Source organism: Dama dama, chromosome 12 (assembly GCF_033118175.1).
Source record: "Dama dama isolate Ldn47 chromosome 12, ASM3311817v1, whole genome shotgun sequence".
NCBI classification, from domain to species: Eukaryota; Metazoa; Chordata; class Mammalia; order Artiodactyla; family Cervidae; genus Dama; species Dama dama.
Window position 1 is genome coordinate 77,778,540 of NC_083692.1, and position 27,786 is coordinate 77,806,325.

General features: G+C 39.9%; 1 protein-coding gene and 3 gene segments (V, D, J or C); 3 read left to right on the top strand and 1 right to left on the bottom strand.

Annotated features, from left to right (window-relative positions):
* Positions 1–5,806: 5,806 nt before the first annotated feature.
* On the top strand, positions 5,807–7,889 carry LOC133067018 (T cell receptor alpha variable 24-like). The segment is given in 2 exon segments: positions 5,807–5,921; positions 6,085–7,889. Coding segments are annotated over 2 exon segments (498 nt in total).
* Positions 7,890–17,795: 9,906 nt separating this feature from the next.
* On the top strand, positions 17,796–18,491 carry LOC133067019 (T cell receptor delta variable 1-like). The segment is given in 2 exon segments: positions 17,796–17,930; positions 18,145–18,491. Coding segments are annotated over 2 exon segments (396 nt in total).
* A 486-nt stretch (positions 18,492–18,977) lies between these two features.
* Positions 18,978–20,469, bottom strand: LOC133067020 (probable asparagine--tRNA ligase, mitochondrial; the record flags this gene model as incomplete). Its single annotated transcript, XM_061158305.1, has 1 exon — positions 18,978–20,469. A coding segment is annotated over one exon (1,290 nt), but the record flags the coding sequence as incomplete, so codon positions are not given.
* Positions 20,470–22,445: 1,976 nt separating this feature from the next.
* LOC133067379 (T cell receptor alpha variable 26-1-like) lies at positions 22,446–23,174 on the top strand. The segment is given in 2 exon segments: positions 22,446–22,485; positions 22,933–23,174. Coding segments are annotated over 2 exon segments (282 nt in total).
* Positions 23,175–27,786: the final 4,612 nt, after the last annotated feature.

Genomic DNA, 27,786 nt, shown 5'->3' on the forward strand with positions numbered 1-27,786 from the left:
ATACCAAGCACAAATGGATTTTTTTTCAAGGACGCAAATTACTTCAAATTGAAAATCAGTTGATGAAATTCACCATATTAACAGGATAAAAAAGAAAAATTACATCATATTAATCTATGTAGACTAAACTTTGGCCAGAATTCAGCAGGCAACTATGGTGAGGACTTTGAGAAGCACAGGCACAGTGGGGAAGATCCTCCGTAGTGAACAGTGTGCTTACTAACAGAAGACTGTGTGTGTTTCCCCAAGACTTGGGACAAGGCAAGCACATCCACTCTCATCACTCTCCTTCAGAACAGTGCTAGACGTCAGAGCCAGGCAGTAAAGAAAGTAGGTGTAAAGACAGTCTTGTGCCAGAAAAGACGTAAAACTGCCAGGTAATATGATTATATATATAGAAAACTTCAAAGAACGTACCCCCCAAAACTCTCAGACCTATTGAGTTCAGCAACACCATAGGAAATAAGATAAATGTATGTAGCCAACTGTATTTCTATATATTAGCAATGGACATGTGGATCTCAAAATTAAAATGTAATACCATTTACAGTGACTCAAAAAAAGACCTTGAGTGGTCTTTTTTGTACAGAAAACATGTAAAGAATTTTTAAGCTGAAAACTACAAAACACTGATGAAAGAAATTAAAGGAGACAGATGGAGAGACGTCACGAGTTTGCAAACTGGACGTTTCAAAGCAGCGAACATGGCAAGTCTCCAAATTCACACACACATGTCATAGAACTCCTGCTAAAATCCATCAGGATTTAAAAACCAAACACAGGCAAGACTGTTCTAAAATTTATATGAACGGGGAGAGATACTGGAGTAATTTTTAAAATCTTAAAGAAATAAGAAGTCAGAACAATCAGTCAATCTGATTTCAAGCTACAGTTATCGAGGTTATTTGGTACTGGTGCAGGGATAAACACACAGTTCAGTGGAAATGAACAGAGAAACTAGATCCACACAAATATGCCCAACTGACCTTTTCTGGCAAAGTGCCAAATACATTCGATAGAAGAAAGATAACCCTTTCAACAGACAGTGTTGGAGAAAGTTGAAATCCACTGGCAGGAAAAATTAATCTTGATTCAGGTCTCATACTTCATACTTACATTCTTTAAAACGGATCACAGACTTAAATGTAAAATGTTAAACTATAAAAAAAATTTGGGAAAAAAATAAGGACAAAATTTTGATATGTGTATGGGCCAAGAGTCTTTGGACTTAACAACAAAACAAGTCTATAAATTTTTTTTTAATGGCAAACTAGACTTCAAAATTAAGATTTTTTGCCCTGCAAAGCAACCCGTAAGAGCATGAAAAGACAAGCTACCAACTGTGAAAAACTATTATTTGGAAGCCATACATTCCACAAGGAACTAGTATCTAGAATATATAAATAACTCTCAGAGCTAAACAGTATTTAAATCAGGCAAACATTTCACTTAGACCATCAAAGAGCTATTTCACTAAAGAGGTATACAGATAGCAAATAAGCATATAAAAATATATCCAACATCATAAATCATCAGAGAAATACAATTAAAACCACAATAAGATATTACTAAGAGCACAGTCTAGTGTTTGAGTGGTAGCAGCCCAAGGTGGGGGCTTCCCAGGTGGCTGAGACGGTTCTGCCTGAGTGTGGGAGACTGGGGTTCAATCATGGGTCTGGGAGATTCTCTGGAGAAGGGAATGCCAACCCACTCCAGTATTCTTACCTGCAGAACTCCATGGACAGAGGAGCCTGGCAAACTATAATCCATGGGGTTGCAAAGAGTTGGACAAAACTGAGTGACTCAGGGGGAGGAAAGGAGGACACGGTGGATTTCATTTACATTTGTTGATGAGTAATGGTGTTGGACACATTTTGCAAAGCTTACTGGCCACTTGGGTGATTTTTTTTGAGAACTGCCACTTTGCATCATTTGTTTATGTATTTTTAGGTTGTTGATTATTTATTTTTACCATTTTAAAATGTATAGGCTTGTTTGTTATTCTGTATTCAAGTTGTTTACCAGATACATGCATGTATATGTGCTCAATCCACTTCAGTCATATGCTACTCTTTGCCACCCTATGGACTGTAGCCTGCCAGGCTTCTGTGTCCATGGGGATTCTCCAGGCAAGAATACTGGAGTGGGTCACCATGCTCTCCTCCAGGGGATCTTCCTAAGCCAGGGATTGAACCCACGTCCCCTGCATCTCCTGCATTTCAGGCAGATTTTTACCCACTGAGCCACCTGGGAAGGCCTTACCAGATATACATAACACAAATATTTTAACCCAGTCTATAACTTGTGTTTTCATTCTCTTGGTGGTGTATTTGGGGAACAGATATATTTAATTTTGAAAGAGTGAAATTTAGTAATTTTCCTTTTCTGATTGGGTTTGTGTGTGTACTTTTGAAGGAATCTATGCTGTCAAACTTATAAAGAAATTCTCTTGTATTTTTAAGAAGTTTTATAGTTTCACTAATCACATTTAGATCTTGTATCCATCTAGAGTTAATTTTTTTATGTTACAAGGAAGGAGTCAAGGTACTTTCAAAAGATGCAAATCACCAGTTGCCAGAAATGCAATGAAAACCACAATAAGGTATCACTAAGAGCACATTCTAGTGTTTGTGTGGTCGCAGTACAGGGTGGGGGCTTCCCAGGTGGCTGAGACGGTAAAGAGTCTGCCTGCAGTGTGGGAGACCTGGGTTCAATCCCTGGGTCAGGAGGATCCCTTGGAGAAGGGCATGGCAACCCACTCCACTATTCTTGCCTGGAGAATCACATGGACAGAGGAGGCTGACTAGCTACAGTTCATAGCATCACAAAGAATCAGACATGGCTGAGCAACTAACACTAGCTGTTATCCCCGAAAGACCATCTTTTTCCCCATAGAATTGCACAGACACCTTTGGAGAAAGTCAACTGATGATGTATACATATGGGCCTATTTTTGGATTTGGTCCTGCTTACTCATCATTATTTTATCCTCTTTCCAACAGAACATTCTGTCCTAATTACTGGGGCTTCGTATACATTTTAATATCCAGAAATGCAAGTCAAACTTTCTTCTTTTTCAAGGTTTGTTTTAGGTCTTTGAATTTCCACCAAACTTATAGAATTAGCTTTTCAACATCTACCAAAAAACATTGCTAGTAGTTGGATTTATGTGTTGAATTTATGGATTCATTTGGGACAATTTACATCTTGACATATGGAATCTTATGTCATTCCCTTTTATGTAGATTCTAGTTTTTTTTTTTTTTTTTTTTTTTTGGTAGAGGACTGTATACCTTGTGTTAAATTAATTCCCATGTATTTAATAAATGAAATCTAAGTTTCACTTTCTAATGATTTCACTAGCATCTAGAAATAAAATTTATATTTGTGTTTAGTGACTGTATTAATTCCCCTATTAGTTCTAGCTCTTGGAGTTTGCTTATAAACTCCTTTGCATTTTCTACATACACCTATGAATAAAAACGGTTTATTTCTCCCTTTTTAGACTTAATACATCTTATTTCCTTTCCTGGTTTGATGCCAAGCGCTTCAGGAAGATAGTGCATAGGAGCAATGATAGTCTACCTGTCTTATTTGGGATCCTTTAGAGACTAATATTGATTTTTGATATTTTCATTGATACTCTTTATTAGATTCAGGAATTTCTCTTCCATTTCTGGACTGTTGAAAGTATTCATCATATAGAGGTATTAGCCTTTCGTCAAGTCATCTTGATTTTCTGAAAGCGTTATGGGCATTATTTTGGTTTTCATCAAGCAAAGGAAGATAACCTCACCTCATATGGTCTTAGAGATATAATCCTATAAAATTAAGAACTCTGAAAAGAGCCAATAAGCAAGAAAACATTTTTAGATTCCTCATGGTCATACAGAGTATTTTTTTGTTTTTCAGTATTATTTAAAAGAACACTTGGTAGTGGTTTTTACCATCTTCTAAAAACAAAGGCAAAGAACCCAACAAACAAAAAATGTACTGGTAATTGCTTTTCTTCTGCTTTTTGCTAGTATAATAAACAAATACATTCATACTTACTATAAATAATTCATTTTTATTTGTTCTTATGTTTTCAGTAATAGTGCCTGTTGGCCTCTGTGTGTGTGTCTGTGTGTGATTTGCCACAGAACAGGCTCCCAGTGAATACTTTTGAATATTTGTTAAATGAATGAAGCATGATTACCATGACATTTACTCCCATGTCTTCAGTATAATTTTCCTCCATCTTAGATTTTGAATGTTTTTTTCCCTATTTCTGAATTTGCCCATAATTATAGCCCTTTATTTATCCTGTTAGAGCCTTTTTGCTTAAGATGCTTTCCATAAAATTGGAAGACTGTTTTCAGAATAGTGGCTGAGCACAATTCTTTCTTTCATTAAATTCATGAATAAAGACTCAACTATTCACTCAGGAAACATTCTTGAGTTCCCAGACTGTAACAACCTCTCTTGTAAATGCTTGAATTATGTGGACTTTTGAAGTAACCTTTAAATATGGGAAGGTTAAAGACAAATGGAAAAATGAAAGAGATGTCAGTAATGAGAATCATAGTAGGGGTTTTACTGAAATAAAACAGTCAAAAATAATTTATGGCTAAGAAAACACAGATGAGTACAAAGGTTTTACAACTAAAATTTTTTTTTTCTTTTGCACTTTTGATTTTGTATTGAGGTTTAGCCGATGAACAATGTTGTGATAGTTTCAGGTGAACAGTGAAGGGACTCAGGCATACATGTACATGTATCCATTCTCCCCCAATTTCCCCTCCTATCCATGTAATGTTGAGCAGAGTTCCTTGTACTATACAATAGGTCCTTGTTTGTTATCCATTTTAAATATAGCAGTGTGTACATGACCATCCCAAATTCCCTAGCTATCCTTTGCCCCTTATGACAACCATAAGTTTGTCTTCTAAGTCTGTGAGTCTCGTTCTGTTTTTTAAGTAAGTTCATTTGTATCATTTCTTTTCAGATCTCACATATAAGGGATGCCATATGATATTTCTCCTTCTCTGTCTGACTTACTTCACTCAGTATGAAACTCTCTAGGTCCATCCCTGTTGCTACAGATGGCATTATTTCATTCTTTTTAATGATTGACATCAAGAAAATTCTTTTTTAAAAAAAGAAAGAAAATCAACAAGTAGACTGCTATTATTTTTAAAACATATAACCTCTGACATTTAAAACATTTACAGAATATCACAAACATAGGGGCATGACAGATTCCAAACACCATATGCTCCATGCCAGATAGGTAAGTGTTCTAATTCTTACTATGCCACTTACCTGATATTTCCCCTTGAGTTGATCACCCAAACTCTTTGAGCTTCAGTTTTTGTTATTTGTAAATTAGGAATAGTAGTAACTCTTTGTGTGACTTTCATATTAGAATAATGTACTTGAAGCAAAACAAAGTTCAGCACATTATGTGGGTGAACATTTCTATTTGGGGAATTTGAAAGTTTTAAAAATTTTGTTTAAAATACGTATAAAGCTTCTTAACCAAAGTGGGATTCATGTCACATATTACCATCCCACTCTCTCAATTTGAATAGTAGCAGTCCATGATTAAGCAGCCCACTTCTGAACGGTTGTCGGTTCTCTTTGTGTAGTGAGCTCGTCTCAATGCTTGTGAAGTTGGTCTCAAGAAAGCAGTGTTTGATCCCTCATTGTGAACCACAGGAAACTGATTCTAGGGCAGAAATGGTTGGTGTTTCTAGCACATGTATGCGGTCTTGTCTCTGATTGGTTGGGGAACCAGGTACAGAAACCTATTTTGTGAAGCAGCATGTTTCACAGATCTAGGCTGCAGAACATTCTTCTACTGAGGATACTTGATCAGGATAAATGGAGAGAAACAACTTTGCCAGCCTCATGGCTGATTCTGTGGCTTCATCTTGGCCGTAAGTCCTGGGGCTGCTGAGGACATTCTGAATAGCTTGGGTGGTGATGGGAAGGAGGGAGATGCAGTCAGGCACCTCAAGATTCTAATACTTGGGAATCGGTGAAGGCAACGAACACTGTAGAGAAATCAGTTTCTATGTGTGACCTTGTCTTTCTGAACAGGAGTGAGCAGCCTCTTGACTGTGGAACAGCATCCTGCCTCGCTGTGGGTTCAGGAAGGAGAGAGCGCCAATTTCACCTGCAGTTCCCCTTCCAGCTCTTTCTATGCCTTACACTGGTACAGGTGGGAACCTGCAAAGGGCCCCAAGAACCTGTTTGTAGTGAGTGTAAATGGGGATGGAAAGAAGCGAGGACGAGTGAGAGTCACTCTGAACACTAAGGAGGGCGACAGCTCCATGTACATCGGAGGATCCCAGCCTGAAGACTCAGCCACATACCTCTGCGCCTCCACACAGTGCTCCTCAGCCCCCTGCAGCCCACACCCAAACCCCGGCCTGCTGCTGCTCTGGGACCAGCGCCAAGGAAAAGGGAAATTCAATGAATGACAGCGTTTTTGGTAATCAGGGGGAAATGCAGACACTGATAAACAGGGATTCCAGTCACTGTAGCTCCCTCAACCAACTGGACTGTTTCTAAACATCACTAATCTCCACTACCGCCAGTATACTGGCCATATCATTGATTCCAATTCCTAGCCTCCTCTTTTCCCATGATCCCAAGTGAACTAAATAGTATTTAAACCTATCTAAAATAATGTGGTTATATCTGGTTAATATTTACCCTTCACTGTTGCTACATCCTAAGAGCTAGTCTTTATGGTATTTCTTTATGTGCGTGAATGTAATATGGGGATATGCTGTCTCACAGATCTGGCATGGAAGTCTGCATGTTTTATACCAGAACAGTCAATTCTGTCTCGTTTAACTTGTTGGAGATTTTGATTTTGCTTTATTTCAAACTTCCCACTACGTGGACATCTGTATGTCATTTCTTTACTATGTGGCTGTTTGCATTTTAAAAAATCGCTTTGATATCTGGAAGAAGCATTGATAGGGGAAATTCACTTCTAAAATTGGTCTCTCCCCCAGTTTATATTGTAACTGTGATAGTGAATAAGTAACTGGACTCCAGAATCTGAGTTTCTTACTTAGTAATTTCCAGGTATATGAAGCTGATCAATCATCTGGCCCTGTGCTCATTTTGCAGATTTCCAAATAACCCACCAGTTTAATATCATATCGGGCTTCTCTGATGGCTCAGACGGTAAAGAATCTGCCCACAGTGCAGGACAGCCATGTTTGATCCCTGGGTCAGGAAGATCCCCTGGAGGAGGGAATGGCTACCCATTCCAACATTCTTGCCTGGATAGTTCCATGGGCAGAGAAGACTGGTGGGCTGTAGTCATGGGGTCACAAGGAGCTGGACGTGACTGAGTGACTAACACTCTCACTTAATGCCGCGTTGCTGCTTTGCTGGTGCTTAGTCACTTCAGGTGCGTCTGACTCTGATGCTATGGACTGCAGCCCGCCAGGCTCCTCTGGCACAGGCTGCTAGTTCTGGGGTCTTTCTGGGGTTTGTCAGCATGAATGAATTTGCTTCTGGGCCTCTTCATCTTATAGCTCGTGTTTTCAGGTTTCTCCCCACCATACACATCAGTAATTAACATCCAGCCTCTGCCCAGCCTCGTGAAGTATGGGGCTGTGGTGCTCTCTCTCTTTCATAAATTTGTATTTTAAAAAATGTATTAATGTCATTATGTTTAGGAAAGATAATACATATTACAAAAACAGAACTGGTTTGCATACAAATCCCTCAGACCAAAACTATTTAAGAAACATTCATGTGAAAGATTTCTTCTTCAAAGATCATTCACAAGGCAGTAATGAATCTATTTGTCCATCAGGTTGCAAATGGTTGAATCCGCTTTGCGATATGAATGTGCATAGAACGGGATGGTAGAGCACAGAAGTGAGTGAGGTGAACCTGTAGTTCATTGTACAGTAGTGTTAGTGGAATAAAACAACACGCCAAAAAAGAGCTGCTGGTCAACTTCCTAAACTGGGTCTTCAACATCATTGGCATAAAGATCAATGGAAGACATTTCTAATACTATCAGTGAATAACCTGTGTTTTAGCTAACTCTGAGTTGGTAGAATCAAAAAGCACAGAGAAAAAGCGAGGACACAATTTGTCTATACTGTGTGTTGCTTCAACACAGTGCTTCATGTATTTTTCATACCAAAGAACATATAGAAATTGATTACATTTGTACAGCCCTTCAGTATAGAATGCTTCTTGAAACTAACCTGTGATTCCACATTCCCTGGGTTCTTCCTCACCTTAGAGGGTAAGGAGATAAAGCACTTTCAACCCAGGTAATCAATTCCTGGATGCAGTGGCACATAATTTGGAAAATCTACTCATAAACATGGGGAAAATGTAAACTTAGAAATGAGATTTCTTAAAAAATACCTGTGTCTTTATGAAAGTCATGTGTAACCAAGCAAACATGCACCAAACTTTTCAGTTTCTTTGAGTTCTCAAATGGATTTGAAATTGAAAATACTCTGTTGTGTTAGTTATAGAGATACAGATCTGACCTCTTAAATAGTCCCTCATTTTTAAAAGTCACATGGAGTGAGAATGAGTGAAATATACAAATCAAATTGAACAAGGAAAGCTCACATCTCCCTGTTTACTGTAGGGCCCCAACATGAGCAATCAACCACCTGCTCCTGTTCTATGGGGCCCAAGGCTCTCATCACACCTGAGCATCACCAGCTAATCTTCTGTGCTAAGGCAGGAGCACTCAGACCACACGTGAAGAAGTTTGGTGAAACAGACAGATGTTTCAGGTCCAGCTCTTTGAGACAATCAGAAATCAGAGAGAGGAAAAACACCTTTCATTCTTGCTAATATCTCACAAGTCTTCAACAGGATTCTCTTCACAGGCGTTAGTGTCATTGTGTTTTGCTGCATAACAAACCACCTCAAAACTCACTGTTTAATTATCTCATGACACCTCTGCTCCATGCAGTGAAAGGGGGCTCAACTGCACTGGAATCCCTCAATTTACTCACTTAATTAGTCAGGTTGACTGGAAGCTGAGGCTCAACTGAAATCTCAGAGGCCCAGGCTCATCTCTTCTTCAGACGTTCTCAGGAGTGACCATGGCCCATACATGTGATCTCTCTTTGTGGCCCTGAGGGAAGCTGGGCATCTTACATTGTGCCTCGGGGCTTCCAGAATCACAGAAGTGTCAACTGCCAAAGAGTCGCCCCCTTTCGCCTCAGAACTGGCATGATGTTAACTTCTGCTCATCTGTTTACTCCAGTAAGTCACGCAGCCAGCCTGGACTCAGTGCACACGGGGGCTACACAAGGTCCCAGGTATCGGGAAGCAAGGATCACTGGAGGCAACTTTGGCCACTAGTTTCCACGTGAGCTGATAGAATACATACATCCCTTGTGGCAAACTAGCACCAGAGTGCTAATGAAGCACATAGACTTTAATAATCATCAAGGTCAAGTCAGTTTACTTCTCAAATAACACCCACATCCATTTCCTCATCTCTATGCTCCTTGCAACTGCCCTAATCCAAGCATTTAGCACCTCTCACTTGGATAACTGCAAAGGCCTCTTCACTCTCTTCCTGCCTTTGCTCTCAACTCTTTGAATCTGACTTTTACATGACCACAGAGTTTATATATATATATATATATATATTTGAGAAGGAAATGGCAACCCACTCCAGTATTCTTGCCTGGGAAATCCCATGGACAGAGGAGCCTGGCGTGTTGCAGTTGATGGGGCCACAAAGAATTGGACACGACTTAGTGACTGAACAACAATAACAATAACATCAATAATAACAACAATAACATATAAAATTAGTTCACTCCCTGCTCATCTTTGGATAATGAGGAACCATTAGAAATTGTAAAGATCAAATTTTATGTTAAGAATTACAAGGCAATGCACAATTTTTCCCTGAGTTACTTCTAGTTTTCTCATTCACCCTTTTCTGCCACATACTGTAGATGTACATCGGCCACTTTAAAATAAAACCATTTATGTTTTTATTAAGTGCTTTCCTTAATCTTAACCTTTGTGGATGCTGTCCTCCTTGGTCAGAATGGTTTTCCCCAAGTACTTGTTCAAAACACATATATGTACTCAACCTTTCAGCCCAGTTCAAGCAACATTATTTCTTATGTGAAATCTCAGAGGATAATATTGCTAACTTTTAATTATAAATATTCTTGGATCTGATCCCCTCTTAAGATGGTTTGACAGGAATATTTGCTACTGGGGGCCATCTTATATTTATATTCATTCAAACTGTTTCCTACGAGGCATGAAGAGATTCCTTTTAGACCACAAACCAAAGCACGATCAGGTTCCCTTCTTTTCATTTAGCAAATATCTCCTTCACAGCACAAGCCCCGGAGATAGGCAAATACGATGCTGTGAGTTGGGAAAGCACGGCCTTCTCCAGGGGGTGACTGTTCTGTCTTGGTTTACATCCTTCTGTGTAAACTGCGGCAGGGCTCCTGATCTGCATGAAGACCAGGGAACTTTTAAAGCATCCCCAAGTGCTGCCCCAGACCCCTTGCTCTTTTAGGGTGGAGGCGGAGCCTTCACCAACATAGCATTGCTAGATTTGTCTTCATTTGGGGGTCCAAATCCAAAATGCCTGAAAAGGAAAAGTTATCCCAATGATGTGCATTTCAAAGAACTGTGTTAACTCATGGGATTTTCCTTTTCCATTACATCCTAAACATGCTTCTCTTTCTGTTTCTATATATAAAGTAATTCAGATTCAGATTTACTTTTGACTTTAAAGAAGTTTTGAGATGTCTACCATTTATATAACTGCATGGCAACACTTGAAAGACTTTAAGGATCCTATAGTGAGTTGGAGGGCGGGCCCCGAAAGACACATTCACATCCTAATCCATGGAAACTGTGAATGTGAACTTATTTAACAAAGCAACTCTTCAAATGGAATCAAGAAAAGGGTATCAAAATCCAATCATACTGGATTATCTTGGTGGGGCCTCAATCCAGTGACAAGTGTCCTTTTAAGAGACACACAGGTGAGCAGGCCTCGTGAGGTCTTCTCGATGGAGGAGGAGTTTGGAGGTGTATAGTCACTAGCAAAGGAGCGCCTGGAGTCCCCAGAAGCCAGAAGAGGCAAGGGAGACCATCTGGAAGGAGTATGTTCCTGCTGACACCTTGTTGTCAGACTTCTGCCCTCCAGGTTGCAGGGAACCAATTCTTGCTTTTTGGAGCCATCAAATTTGTGATAATTTGTAATGGTAGAACAAGGGCTTCTGGGGCTAACACAGTTTTCCATAGGTAACATTTCTAAATAGCTACAAGCAACTCCTGATTGTTTACATTCATGGAAGGGCACTTTTAAATTACTTTAAATTAAAGAGTAATTAATTAAATTACTCTTTGGTACATTTGCATTCAAATTATCACATAAGTAAACATACACATTTATTTATCATTCAACAAATGTTTGAGTAACCACTATTTACCAGGTATTACTGGATCAGCAAGTTTTGATCCAGTCACAGAGGGGCAGCATCTGCAAACATAGACACTCCCTGGGGAAGATGGGTGGGTAACATGGTGGTAAGTGATGGGCTGTCTCAAACTGCAGTCATTCGTTTCTTTTTTATTTCCCAAAGGCAGTATAGACCAGGTTTCTATAGGTCTGGAAGAAGCTGATACAAGGGAAACCCTTTTAGGAGCAGGCAGATTCAGCAACTCTTTCTGAAGAGGAAGAAAAGGGAGATGCTACTGTTAGCACCAGGGCTGATCTTAAGGATGCAAATACCACGTGAGTTTAGGGTTTCCCTGATTGCTCCCAGGAAATTCAGCACAGCAGCATCTTATCTGCAGGCAACTGTAGGAGTGGGATTTTCTGATTGAGAGCAGGATGTTGAGAAAAAAATGAAAACTAAAAAGTGAGAGATAGAGAGAGTTGGGGAGAGAGACACAGAAAGGAGAAAATACACAAGAAGAATGAGAGAGACCATGACAGCTGAGAGAATTAACATCTAATCAGACTTTCTCTGTTACTTCTCACTGCTTTTCTGAACAGAAATGAGTGGACAACAGATAAAGCATTTTCCTGAATTCTTGCTCCTGCAAGAAGGAGAGAACTTCACCACATACTGCAATTCCTCAAGCACATTTTACAGTTTAGAGTGGTATAAGCAGGGGCCTGGGGGAAGTCCTGTCCTCTTGATGATATTAGCTAAGGGTGGAGAAGTGAAGATGGCTCAGAGATGGACAGATCGGTGTGGAGAGTCCAGACAGCACAGCTCCCTGCACCTCCCGGCTGCCCAGCTCTCAGATGTAGGAACCTACTTCTGGGCAAGGGGACAGTGCTCTGGAAGCACCTGCTGTCTGTCCCCAAACCTCACTGTGGGCTCCAGGGGTCGCTCCTCCTCATCTCTCCTCAGAGCAGGGGCCAGAGAAAGCTGAAGTCATGATGTCTACGAAGAAATTGAATTTTTAATAAAAAAAATCCCCAGACTCAGTGTCACTGAAGAATTCTGTGAAACACTGAAGAGGAATTAGCATGAATTATACACAGTTTTTTGCAGAGAATAGACAGAAAATAATTCTTCACTCATTTTATGAGGCTAATATTACCCTGATGCCAAAATCAGAGAAACGGCATAAATAACTGAAAACTACAGGGAAATATCTTTTATCTAGAAGATAGACACAAATTTCTTAAAATATTTTAGCAAGTAAAATTCATTGATATGTAAAATGAGTAATATACCAAGCACAAGTGTAAATTTCTTTCAAGGGTGCAAGACACTTTAATATTGAAAATCAATGAATAGAATTCACCATATTAGCAGGGTAGAAAAAAACCATATCATATTAATCTAGTCAGAAAAAAAGGATTTGCAAAAATTCAGTAGTCAATTATGATGAAAACTCTGAGAATCACAAGAATAGTGGGGAATTTCCTCAATAGCTAATGGTATTCTTATTAGTAAAAGACTATAATTTTCTCTAAGAAAGAGAAAAAAGCCAGAGTGTCCATTCTTGTCACTCTTTTGGTACAGTGCCAGATGTTGGAGCAAGTGCAATAAAGAAAGTAGATGTAACGATCTTATAGAGTTGAAAGAAGTAAAACTGCCGCTATTTGCTGGTAAATGATTATGTAGAAAATACAAAGAATATATCCCTACATTTATATTAGGGAAACCCAAATTAAAACTACAAAGAGACACCACTTCACATATATCATAAGGGCTAAAATTAAACATACTGACAATACCAAGTTCTGGCAAGGATGCAGAGAGGTTAGATCACTCATGCATTGCTGGTGGGTGAATGGCCCAGTCATTCTAGAAAACAGTCCAAAGAATTTCAAATACACTTAAATATCCACTTGCTGAATTCTTAATACTGGAAATCAACCAGTGATCTTCACTGAATGAACAGATAAATATCCTGTAGTACATTCACACAATGAAATATTATTTATACATCTTTCTCAACTTCAAGAGGGTTATTTTGCAGTAAATCACTTTAGGTTGAGACAATAGGAAGCCCAAAGCTCCTTTGATGCGGGGAAGAGGTCTAACAAGAGCGGCGAGAAATGTGACCCGTGAACCAGCCTCACGCTGCACTGCAGACACCGACGCTGCAGAGCAACCAGACTCCAGAAAAAGTCAAGGAAACAGGAGCTTCCGCTCACAGACTCAGCCGCCTCACAGATTCTGCCGCCACTGCCGCCCAGGCCTGCGGTCTGTCCGACTCTGTGCGGCCCCATGGATGGCCGCCCGCCAGGCTCCGCTGCCCCTGGGACTCTGCAGGCAAGAGCACTGGAGTGGGCTAGCTTCCCTTAAGTGTGGCCAATACTTGCCTTAGCATGCATTTGGAAAAAAATCATCTCACACAGTCCATTTTATACTAAAATGATGAAAATCTTACGTAATGTATTGAATACTGTACTGAAAGTGAAAATCAGAATGGTTATACGGGTGTGAAACGGCTGTAAATGTGTTAGTTGTTTACACTCATGATTTTGAGGCTGGCCAGGAGTTCAGCTCACTCTTGCTGCCCAGAATCACCAGGAAACATAATACTGCATGTTGCTAGCCCAGGAAAAGATAAAATTTCAATATTCCAAGTATGGTTTCTACTGAAAGCATATCACTTTCTCACTACTATAAAGTCAAAAATTCTAAACTGAATTATCATAAGTTGGGGACAGTCTGCAGTGATTAAAAGCAACAGACTATTGATATATGCAGTAGTCTAGATGGATCTCAGGATGCTATGCTGAGTAAAAAAATCAATCTCAGAGGCTACAGTATATGATTACACTTATTGGATTATTATGACTGTATACATAGTATGATTCTACTTATACAACATTCTCAACAGGACAAAATATAAAGATGAAATGAGATCAGTAGTGACCTGGATTGTAAAGAATTGCAGGCCTCGGGAGGGTGTGCAAAGAGGGTTTCTTGGAGAGAGATGGAACAATTCTATGTCATGATTTTAATGGTGGTAACAAGAGCCTATACATGTGATAGTTTCACAGAGTTATGCATCAAAACCAGAGTGCATATAAAACTGAGGAATCAGATCACGATCTGTATTTTAATAAAATTTTGGCAATATCAATTTCCTGGTATGTATATGTAATTATTATATTAGCATATATATTTTAGAATATCAAGTGCTCTTCAGGCTGCTGCAAGCCTTCGTGGTCTCTTCTGCTTAGTTACAATTAATTGGGAGCCAGGACATCAGCAGATTTCACGGATTTTCAAGAGTTGTGGAGGTTGGCATGGTCTGCAAAGTAAGTTCTTTAGGGTGATGGAATGATTCTGTATCTTAATTTTAGTGGTAGTAACAAGAACCTACAAATGGGATAACTTTCACAGCTATGCATAAAAAGGTATATATAAAACCATTTGATATATATAATAAAATGATACATATAATGATACATAGAATATATGTATTATCATTCTGCTCCCCAGACTGCTCTGGGCATTTGTTGTCTCCCCTGCTTCCTTGTAAATAATTAGAAACCAGGACATCAGCTGTCTGTCACTCAGAGTTGAAATGGGACAGAAGAGTAGATGGTTCAACTACATACAAACTTTCCTCCCTGCATCAGTCATTAATGAGTTCTTTTGACCTTAAATTTTAAGAATTGGCACTGTTTTGGAGACTGTGTCTATACTTCCTTTTCTATTTGCTTATTTGCTTTTTGTTCTTTTAAATTAATTCATCTATTAAGATGATGAAACTAAGTGGAAGATTGAGAGATACATCTTTCATGATCATGTACAGTATACAAAACTTCAATCATCAACTTCGATGGTATTGACATATACTAAGTGTTTGAACAGGACTGGAAAAGGTCAGTTTTCATTCCAGTCCCAAGAAGGGCAATGCCAAAGATTGTTCAAACCATTATGCAGTTGTGCTCATTTCACATGCAAGTAAGGTTATGCTTAAAATCTTTTAAGCTAGGTTTCAGCAGTGTGTGAACCAAGAACTTCCAGATGTACAGGCTGGGTTTCAAAGAGGCAGAGGAACCAGAGATCAAGTTGCTAATATTCATTGGATCGTGGAGAAAGCAAAGGAATTCCAGAAAAGCATCTACTTCTACTTCATTGACTATGCTAAAAACTTTGTGTGGATAAAAACAAACTGTGGAAAAGTCTTAAAGTGATGGAAATACCAGCCCTCCTTACTTGTCTCCTGAGAAACCTGTATGCAGGTCAAGAAGCAACAGTTAGAACCAGACATGGAATAATGGACTGGTTCCAAATCGGGAAAGGAGTCTTTCAAGGCTGTATATGGTCAGCCTGCTTATTTAACTTATATGACTTATTTAACTTAACATGTGAAGTGCTGGGCTGGATGAATCACAAGCTGAAATCAAGGTTGTTGGGAGAAATATCAAAAATCTCAGATACACAGAAGATACCACTCTAATGTGAGAAAATGAAGAGGAACTGAAAGGGCTTTCTGATGAGTGTGAAAGAGGAGAGTGAAAAAGCTGCCTTGAAACTCAACATTCAAAAATCTAAGATAATGGCATCTGGTCCCATTACTTCATGGCAAATAAAAGGGGAAAAAGTAGAAGCAATGACAGATTTTATTTTCTTGGGCTCCAAAATCCCTATGGACAGTGGCTGCAGCCAGGAAATTGAAAGATGCTTGCCCCATGGAAGAAAAGATATGACAAAACTGCAGATGGGCTAAGTCACTACAGTCGTGTCCGGCTCTGCGTCCCTGTGAACCATCGCCCTCCCGGATTCTCTGTCCGTGAGATTTCCCAGGCAAGAATACTGGAGTGGGTTGCCTTGTCCTCCTCCAGGGGATCTTCCTGACCCAGGGATTGAACCCACATCTCTTATGTCTCTTGAATTTGCAGGCAAGTTCTTAACCACTAGTGCCACCTAGAAAGCTTAAGATAACATATCAAAAAGCAGACACATCACTTTGCTGACAAAGGTCTGTATGGTCAAAGCTATGGTTTTTCCAATAGTCATGTGTGGTGTAAGAGTTAGGCTGTAAATAAGGCTGAAAGCTGAAGAATTGATGCTTTTGAACTGTGGTGCTGGATAAGACTCTTGAGAGTCCCTTGGACTGCAAGGAAGACAAACCAGTCAATCCTAACAGGAATCAACTGTGAATATTCACTGGAAGGACTGATGCTGAAGCTGAAACTCCAATACTTTGGCCACCTGATGCGAAGAGCCAACTCACTGGAAAAGACCTTGATGATGGGAAAGATTGAAGGCAAAAGGAGAAGGGAGAGGCAGAGCATGAGAGGATTAGATAGCATCATTGACTCAATGGACATGAATTAAAGCAACTTTGGGAGATATTGAAGTACAGTGTAGCCTGGTGTGCTGCAGTGCACGGGGTCACAAAGAGTTGGACACAACTTAGCAACTGAACAACAACAACAAAGTGTTTGAAACCTGTAGATACCAACTTTTATAGGAGAGCATTAGGGTATTATATCACAGAAAGATTCAGCATACTTATGTTGAATTTATTTACAAAGACAAAAATAATGAGCCACTAACAAGGGAGACTGAACACTTTGGACCACTGACATAGAAAATGTGACGTCAGGACAATTCCAGGACACATGGTCTAATAAATGCAATTCTGCTTGTGGAGGGGACGGGACTGAATATCCTGGTATTCCTCAAAGTTTAATAAATAAAACTCAATTTCAAAGTTCAAAAAAATATTTTATTCTTGTATAATTTCATTCAAAATTTAAAACTGAATAGACTCTGAAAGTCAGATGGACTGATTATTTTTTGTCATTTATGGTGAAGTAACTTTATTTATTGAAAAACCTAATTAGAGTCACAGAACTCAATACAAAGACAAAGAGATACAATAATTATTTTGAATAAAATTTACATTCACCAAGAAGCCTAAGATCTGCAAGTTTTCTTAAAGAGTCATTAGATTCTGGATGGAGCAAAGTAAGTATAGGCTAAATAAATGACCAGTTAATAGATAACAGAACATTTCATAGGGTATAGTAAATTATATGTTAAACCAGCCGGAAAAACCATTTTGCTGAATAATGATCAATGTATGTCAACTTGCTTAACATTCAGTTCCCCTCAGCTTAAAATTTAATACTGCTTGCTTTTCTTCATGCCTTCTTTCAGGATCTGATTAATTTAATGACCAGGGAAAAACAAGTAGACAAAGTAAAGGTTTATGGTGAGCCAGACTTTTTCCCATGTATGCACAGACCACGTGGTCTATGAACATGACAACCCCCACTTCCTGTTGGGGGGAGTCACACAGGTACTGGGTAGTATGTATATGTGCTGTCGGGCACTCAAAGACACTGAACTCTCAGCTTGAGGCAGAACTCAGCACATTTGTTCAGGGGAATCCATGCCTCATGCCGCTCTCCAGTCTGCTCTGGGTGTTTCTGGCCTTCACCTTCTCTGGTAGGGATGCTGTCAAACGTGGGTGCGAGTGTTCAGGGTGAAAGGACTGCACACAGGCACGTGGTGCTTCACAGGGACTTGGGGAGGAAAGGAAAGTTGGAGAAAAGCAAGCAAACAACTTAAGATTTCAATTTTTTGTCTTTGGGTCCTAAATAATTCCTACACTATTTTATTCACTGCTTCATCTTTGGTTTCTGATTTTTTTTCCCCACAGCATCTGGTGTGGCCCAGAAAGTTACTCAAAACCAGCCAGATATATCCAGTCAAGTGGGGCAGTCAGTCACCCTGAATTGTCAGTATGAAACAAGTTGGAGATATTACTACCTTGTTTGGTACAAGCAACTTCCCAGTGGGCAGATGACTTACCTTATTCAACAGTATTCAGAAGACAGTACTGCAAGGAACGGCCGCTACTCTGTAAACTTCCAGAAAGCAGATAAATCCATCAGCCTCATCATTTCATCCTTAGAACTGGAAGATTCTGCAAAGTACTTCTGTGCTCTCCGTGAGCTCACAGTGCTTGAAGTAATAGGGAAAGCTGTACAAAAACCCAGAACTTGATAAGAGAGAGCCCCCCTGCTGCAGGACCCCAGCTGAAGTTCACACCCACAGACCCCAGACAAGAAATGATAGTCCTGTGGTTGTTTAAGTTGTGGTCTGGATCAGAAGATTTAATTCTAGATAAAGCCTCCTTCTATGTCTTTGGAAACAGGTGCCAGAGTAACTTTCTACAAATACATTCTCCTCTTGAATTTTTTACTTTAAGTCAACCACACAGAACATGTGTAAAGTTGTATAGATTTGAAAACTTGTCCCATAATACTTTAAACTGGCAGTTTTACTTCATCACAAACCTGGGTCTAGTTGTGTCACTATCAAAACCATTTGCTTAGTCACTTCCTCTTGGACTTTGTGTCAGGGCACAATCAGAAAAGCAGAACCATGAGTGATGTATAATAAGAGATTAGTTATAAGGACTAGAACTCAGGTAATGGCTAGAACTGGTGGACAAGTCTGTACAAAGCTCTTATTTTTATATCTGATTTTATTTGCTATAAATACCTATTGAGAGTTCATGTTTCCAAGAAATGCCTTCAACTTTCTAAGAAAATCATGATCACGTGTATTTTTCTAGCATCTTCTGGCATGACAATTACATGTTGAAAACTTTTGCAATTTTGTTCTCCTATATGCATATTCATGTGCAATACCTCTGGCACAGGGTGGTTTTCCTTAGTCAGTCTTCCAGCTACAAAAGACATGAATGAGTAAATCTTGGAAAAGGGCTAACATCCTTGATATTGTCAATTCCCAAGATGCACTGCAGATAGCATTCAAATCCCATCCCAAAACCTCCATGTGGCACAGTTCCAAATAGACGGAGGTCCAGATACCATTGGTAGGCTTCTGTCAGTCCTAATCTGGCCAATCGCTGTTCTAAGAAATGGTACCGTTCCTCTCTGAGGCTTCCTCCAAAGAGTTCTCCAACTCCGGGAACCAGAAGATCAACAGCAGCAACTGTATGCTGAGGGCCATCTTCATTATCCCTCATGTAGAACGGCTTGAGTGCTAGTGGATAATTAATGACAAAGACTGGTATGTCACCACAGTGCTTCACCAGGTATTTTTCATGCTCAGTGTGTAGATCAGCACCCCACTCTGGAGTGAAGGTGAAGTTCTGGGATGCCTGCTTTAAGATCTCCACTGCCTCAGTATAAGAAATGATTAGAAAGTTGTTTTTTAGCATATGTTCTAATCTGTCCTTTTGTCCAGGAGCTATGAATTTGTGACAGAGTTCAACATCTTTAGGACAATTTGAGAGAACTGTCATTGCTGTAGTCTTGAAGAGGCTCTCCATAACCTGCATGAGATCTTGAAGCCTCTCCAGAAAAGAAATCTCTGCTTCTACCATATAGAACTCTGCCAGGTGCCTCCGGCTCTGAGAATTCTCTGCTCGGAATGTTGGGCCAAAGGTAAACACTTGAGTAAAAGCTCCTGACATCACTTTTAGATGAAGCTGTCCTGAGACAGTTAAGAAAACAGGAATATTGAAGAAATTCTCCTCAGGCACCTTTATTTTGCTTGAAGGTTCAACTTGAAAAAGTTCTCCAGCTCCCTCACAGTCATTGGATGTGATTACTGGAGTATGAATATGCACAAAGCCACTGTCCTTAAAGAAAGAATGGATAGCTGCTGTGGCTTCACTGCGAACCCTCAGTATGGAACCCAGAACATTGGTCCTACACCTGAGGTGAGGATATTGTCTCAGATACTCCAGAGGGTGCCTCTCTTTATATTTAAAAGGGAAAGCCTTGGCATCACAATTGCCAACAACTTCAATTTTTTCTGCCTTCAGTTCCACATTTTGCTTTTTGGATGGACTTTTTACCAGTTGCCCTTGAACTTCCACAGAACTCCCAAAAGCCAGTTCTCTACTGTCAAAGCTTGAATCTGCTACAACCTGAAGGCTTTCCAAAGATGACCCATCATTTATGTGCAGGAACAGGACTTCCTTCTGGGAGCGGACTGAACGAATCCATTTTTTTTTATATATATTCTCCAGGCCAGAATACTGGAGTGGGTAGCCTTTCCCTTCTCCAGGGGATCTTCCCAACCCAGGGACTGAACCCAGGTCTCCCACATTGCAGGTGGATTCTTTACTAGCTAAGCCACAGGGGAAGCCCCATGGAGCTGCATAGGCACTTTTAGAGAAAAAAAAAAAATTGATGACACATGCATTATGACCTCTTTTTGGACTTGATTCTGTTTACTGACTTTATTTTATCCTCATACCAACAGACCATTCTATCTTAATTACTGGGGCTTCATATATGTTTTGAAATCTGGAAATGCAAGAGGTGTTTTCTTTGTCTTATTCAAGACTTATTCTAGGTTTTTGCACTTCCACATAAGTTATACAATAGCTTCTATCACAAGAGACTGAGGTAATTTGCTTGGGATTGTGTTGAATTTATGAATTAATTTGGGACAAATCAAATTGATTTGGGACAATTGACACCTTAACATATGGAGTCTTTGGATCCATAGCCTCTTTATTTATGCCCTCTCTAATTTCTTTCATTAATGTTAAGATTTTTGTAGAGGACATGCATTGTTGCTCTTGTTTAGTCTCTGTCATGTCCAACTCTTCTCAACCCCTTGGACTGTAGCCCGCCAGGCTCCTCTATCAGTGGGACTTTCCAGGCAAGAATACTGAAGTGGGTAGCCATTTCCTTTACCAGAGGATATTCCTGATCCAGGGATCGAACCCCCATTGCCTACATTGCAGGTGGATTCTTTACCGGCTGAGCCACCAGGGAAATTTACCCTTCTATCTGAGGAACTTTTCAAAAGGTTGACTTCTGGTGGGAGTTTAGCTCTGCAGTCTGTTTATTCAGTCACAAGACGGGGCTGCTTCATTTGGAAACAGTGGTCCTTTCTGGCTATAAAGGAAAGGAAACATGTTTTCCATCGATGCTCCACAGAAAAGTGAAAAACAATGACAGATTTTCATTGTCTTTAGATAAACTGATTTTATAATCCTTTGTTGAGTGCATGTGGTCAAGGATTCAGGGAATCATAACCTTATAGCCTAACCTTTTCCATGTACCTCCCTAAACACTGCTTTCCCATTTCCCACCCCTGGTTAACTCTTCCCTTCCCTATTCCTTATGCTCTTTCCTCTTCACTCCTCTTTTTCTGCCGGGATCATCCACCTCCACCCTTCTCCACCCCAGAGAGTTTGCTCTCCCTTCCGTCTTCTCTCTGTGTCTGCATCCTTGGTGCTGAGCACCTACAAATGTGGGCACAAAGGGCCTTTAAGGACAACTGTTCAAGGAGGACGAGGAGAATGCCATCTGTGTCATCAGTTACTATATCAAGAACCGATGCCTTGAGAAATGTCTGCCTAGATGGAGACAGATTCATGATTCCAAGAACCTTTTCAGGACACTGAGCGCCAATGTCTGAGCTCAAGACGTTTAGCTTTTTGTCTCAATGTTACTAATATTTTCTGTCCCTCGGAACAACCACAGCCTACTTTGAAATCTCACATACATTTGCTAGAATGTGGATGGGAATTTTCATCTCTTTACATTATAGAGCTCAGTAAAGCTTTCTGGGATTAAATAATGTTTTCCACAAGCTTCACGGAGCATCAGAAAATTTCTTTGAAGAAGAAATAATAGAACACAGGTTCTGGATAGACACACCACTGTGACTGGTGTTCCTTTTCCAGAGCCAGACTTTAAACTTCACAAGGGATAGCAGTCGGCATGCTGTGAACTGGGGATGTCTCGCCTTCTTTGCGGGATGTGACTAAAACAGGGAAGGAAGACCTAGATGAGGAACTGCTTGATCACTGGCTGACAGATCCTGGCAATAACACACTGCAACAGACACCTGCACTGGTTGCATGTCTCTACCAGCAGCAGTTGTTTCTATTCTCTGGAGACAAGCCCAGGAGCAGACACAACTGTGAGCCCTGAGCCCACAGTCCTGGTTTGTCCTTGAAGTATGAGGCTGGTGGTTGGAGTAACTGTTTTTCTGACCTTGGGTAAGTTCTGTGTCTACAAGGGGTTGACTTTGAGGCCAAGGGAGCATAAAGTGTCATTTGCTCTCTACTCTTCTTCCTGTGTTTTATTCAGCTTTATGGCAATGGAATTGAGAACAGATCTATGCATTTGCTAGTGAGCACAAACTTCTACATGACAGGTTAATCCATAGCCATGATCCCAGAAGAGACCTTAGCAGTAAGCAGATTGGAAGAAATCTCTGGGGTTATTGAGCTAAGGACCCATGGGATAAACCCTGTAGAGTTCTCAGATTCTTGCCATGTGTCTTTGGTCCCTGTATGACAAGCACCAATGATATTTCTCAGGACATAGATAAAAACACTGGAGTAGGGGGTAGGTCCAGACAGTTTGGGGAGTGTTGTGCCCTTGATCCACAGGATTACACTCATTTGTTGTCAGGGGATAATTTTATTTTCTTGACCCTTTAGGGATTGTGATTGATGCTAAGACCACTCAGCCCAGCTCCATGGATTGTGTTGAAGGAGAGGATGTAAACCTGCCTTGTAACCACTCTACCATTGGTGGAGATGACTATATACATTGGTATCAGCAAAATCCCAATCAGAGTCCACAGTATGTCATTCATGGCTTACAAGGCACAGTGAACAGCAGCATGGCCTCTCTGACCATAGCTTCAGACAGAAAGTCCAGGTGCCCCAGGTCACCCTGAGAGACACCGCTCTGTACTACTGCATCCTGAGAGGGACACACGGGGACAGACGGGGCTGCACCTGGGCAGTATCTCTGGTGGGAAGAAGGGGGGACACAGTGGGGGAGCACTCATGAGAGCAAATCTAGAGTCATCTGGAAGGAGAGTCAGAGAGCAGTGAGAGATGAGGAAAATGAAGGGAAGGGAAAGGGAAGAAGATGGATAAAGAAAAGAAGAGAAAGAGGACAAGGAAGAAGTGCTTCATTGGTTGATGTGGCTGTGAATGACAAGGCAATTAAGAATCATAATTTTAACACAGGAATAAAGTGAAGAGGTATTAATAATTTGTCATGGCGCCTCCTCATGTCAATAAAATGTTGATTTCAGTGTGTTAAAGATGAAAAGCTAAGGAAATCACAAATAATTCTCCTGTTCCAAAGGCTTCTTTCATTTGGACCCAGGACAAATCCACACTCAGAAATGCATATTATTACAGTTGTTTCACTTGCAAATTGATTTTACTCAGAGGAAAATCTAAAATGTTATTTTGTTACTACTCTAGAACATGCATGCTTATGATAAAAAAAGTTTTAAGAAAACAAAAACTAAGTGAATATTTATTTTTAATCTGTCAAGAAGTTCTGCCTCTATAAAGCATTTTCATCATTTTTTATATTCTCTAAGCAGCACATAGATCCTTCTCATTATAAAAGTCTCAGGCAGAGGAAAAGTGAAGGCTCATAGCTGTAAATGAGGGAGATTCCTCCCACTGTCCTTTTCTGACAGTTTAATGTATATCATATCAGCCTGTTTATTTCAATTACATATATTTTTGCACAGTTCCCCAGGTGAAAGGCTTCCCTGATGAAAGGCTTCCCCTTGATGAAAATGAAAGAGGAGAGTGAAAAAGTTGGATTAAAACTCTTCATCCAAAAAACTAAGATCATGGCACCAGTCCCATGACTTCATGGCAAATAAATGAGGAAACAATGAAACAGTGAGAGACTTTAGTTTGGGGGGCTCAAAAATCACTGCAGATGGTGACTGCCGTCATGAAATTAAGACACTCGCTCCTTGGAAGAAAAACTATGACAAATGTAGATAGCATATTAAAAAGTAGTGACATTACTTTGGTGACAAAGGTCCATCTGGTCAAAGCTATGGTTTTTCCAGTAGTCATGTATGCTTGTGAGAGTTGGACTATAAAGAAAGCTGAGTCCCGAAGAATTGATGCTTTTGAACTGTGGTGTTGGAGAAGACTCTTGAGAGTTCCTTGGACTGCAAGGAAATCAAACCAGTCCATCCTAAAGGAAATCAGTCCTGAATATTCATTGGAAGGACTGATGCTGAAGCTCCAGTGCTTTGGCCATCTGATGCAAAGGACTGACTCATTTGAAAAGACCCTGATGCTGGGATAGATTGAAGGCAGGAGGAGAAGGAAATGACAGAGGATGAGATGGTTGGATGGCATCACTGACTCAATGGACATGAGTTTGAGTAAGCTCTGGAAGTTGGTGATGGACAGGGAAGCCTGGCCTGCTGCAGTCCATGGGGTTGCAAAGAGTCGGACACGATTGAGCAACTGAACTGAATTGAACCCCAGGTGGTGCAGTGGTAAAGAATCTGCCTGCTAATGCAGGAGACACAACAGAGGCAGGTTCAATTCTTGGGTCAGGAAGAGCCCCTGGAGTAGGAAATGGCAACCCACTCCAGTATCCTTGCCTGAGAAATTCCATGGACAGAAGAGCCTGAGCGGCTACAGTCTAGTGGGTCACAAAGAGTTGGACACAATTGAACACACACACATATATCTTTGCCCATCACTTCATGCAACTGCATACACATTTATACACATACATACATATGTGCACACACAGATCAAATGATTTGCCGTTAAATTGAATTTATTTGGATTTTTCACACTGTGCCTTTTGATTTTCATTTAATAATGTCCTGGAACTCTTTCTACAGTTGAAACAAAGTGGAGTGGCTCACTACATTCTTTCTGATGCTTATTTAGTATTTGAAACATCTTATCATTAAATTAATTAATTAGTAATTATAATTACTATATAATTATAATGAAGACAACATCTTACACATCTTTGTAGAATCTTACACATCTTTGTAGATTACACATCTTTGTAGATGTGTACACATCTTTGTAGAATCACTTTGGCATGTACATGAAAAATTAAATAGATAAATGAATTAGATACTAGAAAATTTGATTAGATGTTCAATAAAGGGCACATTTAAAATTTTTGGAGAAGTGACATTTTGCCTTCTATATGCTGTAAATAGTCATACTTCAACAGAGTGAGAGGACGTATCTTGCATCCTCCACAAATAGGAAATTACCTGTGTTTTTTTAATAGTCCAAATATACTTTATCTATACACAATGAGTTGTTTCAGTCATGTCCTACTCTTTCAGATCCTCTGGACCGTATCCTGACTGTCTCCTCTGTCCATGGACTCTAGGCAAGAATACTGGAGTGGGTTGCCTTGCCCTACTCCAGGGGATCTTCCCAACCCTGGGATTGAACCCGTGTCTTTTATATCTCTTGCACTGACAGGCAGGTTCTTTACCACTAGTGCCACCTGAGAAGCCCCAATATGAGAAGAGGCTTTTTGTTAATCAAATTAGTTCACTACTTTAGGATTGACAAGCACTGTGCTTCCTTGAGCACATTGCTGAGTCATCATGTGCATTTTTACATTTTCATTGACTTGTAGTTGTGATAACACACTGACTGTGAGTATCGACTGATGTCTAAATGTATATTTTTTTGTTATTCTTTTTCACCAAGTTAGGAGAATTCCTTGCATCTTTCCAGAGGACTTTATCTAGCTACATGCAATCATAATCTTTCAAACTATCTGGTGTCAACCTTATGACAAACAATAATTAAACACTTTAACAAAACAAGCAGAAATCTGTGCCATTTATCACAGTCTATGAAGAGTGTCAGAGATAAAGAGAAATGTGTATTGGAATGAACTGAAGTTCACAGGAAGAGCCTAACAAAATAGTTGGGGACCAATTTCACATTTCATAATGATAGGAATGGGGAATAGAAAGAGGAAGGAAGGAAAAGAGAGGGTGGGAAGAAGGAAAGAAAAAAGGTAAATAGGAAGGAAAAATTTAATGAGTCCATGAATGAATAAGGATTTTGGAATACATTCTTGTCTTCATTATGAGATCCCATGTGATGTCCTTTGACTCTTTCTTCTGTTTTTATAGAAGATCTAATTCATGTCTTCTATATTTTATTGCATCCGTAGCAATTGTCAGTAAAATGTTCAGCAAGAACATTTCTTTATTCAATAAATGTTTATTGAGCAGCTACTATTTGTCAGGTACTATGCTAATTACTGAGAACTCTTGAATAAATAAAACAGACAGAAAGATATGTTTTAGGAAAAGCAAAGTGAGGAAATAAGCAAGTGAGCTCTAAAGCTGGGAAGAGGAGGAAATGAGGGAAAAAGTGACTGAAAGTGTCCTGAAGGGATATGCTGATCTTTGGAAAGTGCTAGAGCACCTCTCACTGTACTTTCCAAGACTTGAGTACAAGTATCTGTTACCTCAGATTTCACTCACAGAATCAAAACGATTTCCAAAGTATGATAAACATAGCCATTTACATTTCCACACACATCCTACACACCAGGACAAATTTCTTAGTCTTTTTGAATATCCAAGAATACGATGTGAACGATGCCACATTGAAGATTCTAATGTTTCACAAACTCCATCTGTTAGGCACATCTGAGATATTGATTCTAAGTTAGAAGACTATCTGATTCATTCTATCAAAATTGCATGAAATGTGCAACATACTAAGTGATTTCAAATTGACTTGCCCCCGGAAGTAGATAACATGTAAGAGGGTTATAAGAAACAAGTAACAAGTGCATACACATATGGCACATAGAAAAGACAATTTCCTGAACACAAAGAAAAGAAAACTTCTGAAAATAATCGATTGGGATAGCCAAAATAAATCATAGCCAATGGTTTATGACATCTTCTTAGAGACTTGAGCACCAGTTGGTCTCGTTGTGGCCACATTCCTCTGTACTAGGACCTTTGAAGGCACATTTGATTCTACCCCTGATTGACTCCTTGCAGAGAGGAATGATTCACCAAGGAGTCTGACCTGTTTAATTTTCTGCACTGACCTAACTACCTCTTACCATCCCATACTGCTTTCTACTTTGCCCTCTAAATCCTCATTCTATTGAAAACAAACATCCAGTAGCCCCTGTAAAAATTCCTTCCACGTATCAGCTCTTTCACTTGTGGTTACTTCTGGTCCTCCCTCATCTAAAACACTTCAAATTTAGAGATGAGAACAGCATGCTTGTCACTCCCACACCCCCCAAAAAACAGACTCTTGTCTTTGACCCTTTGAGACAGCCTTTTACCCCTACTTTTCCCTATTCCTTTCATCACTCCCATCTTTATAGACATCAGACACTCTCTGGGGGAACCATGTTTCACTGTTTGCTCAGAAACGTCTCCTGGAATTGACTCTCACTCACTCCCTCCTCCTCGCTTGCTCTCCCCTGCCTTTAAGTTAGATGTTCTGGTTGACAAGTCAGCATTGCAGGATGCTGTTCTGCATGAT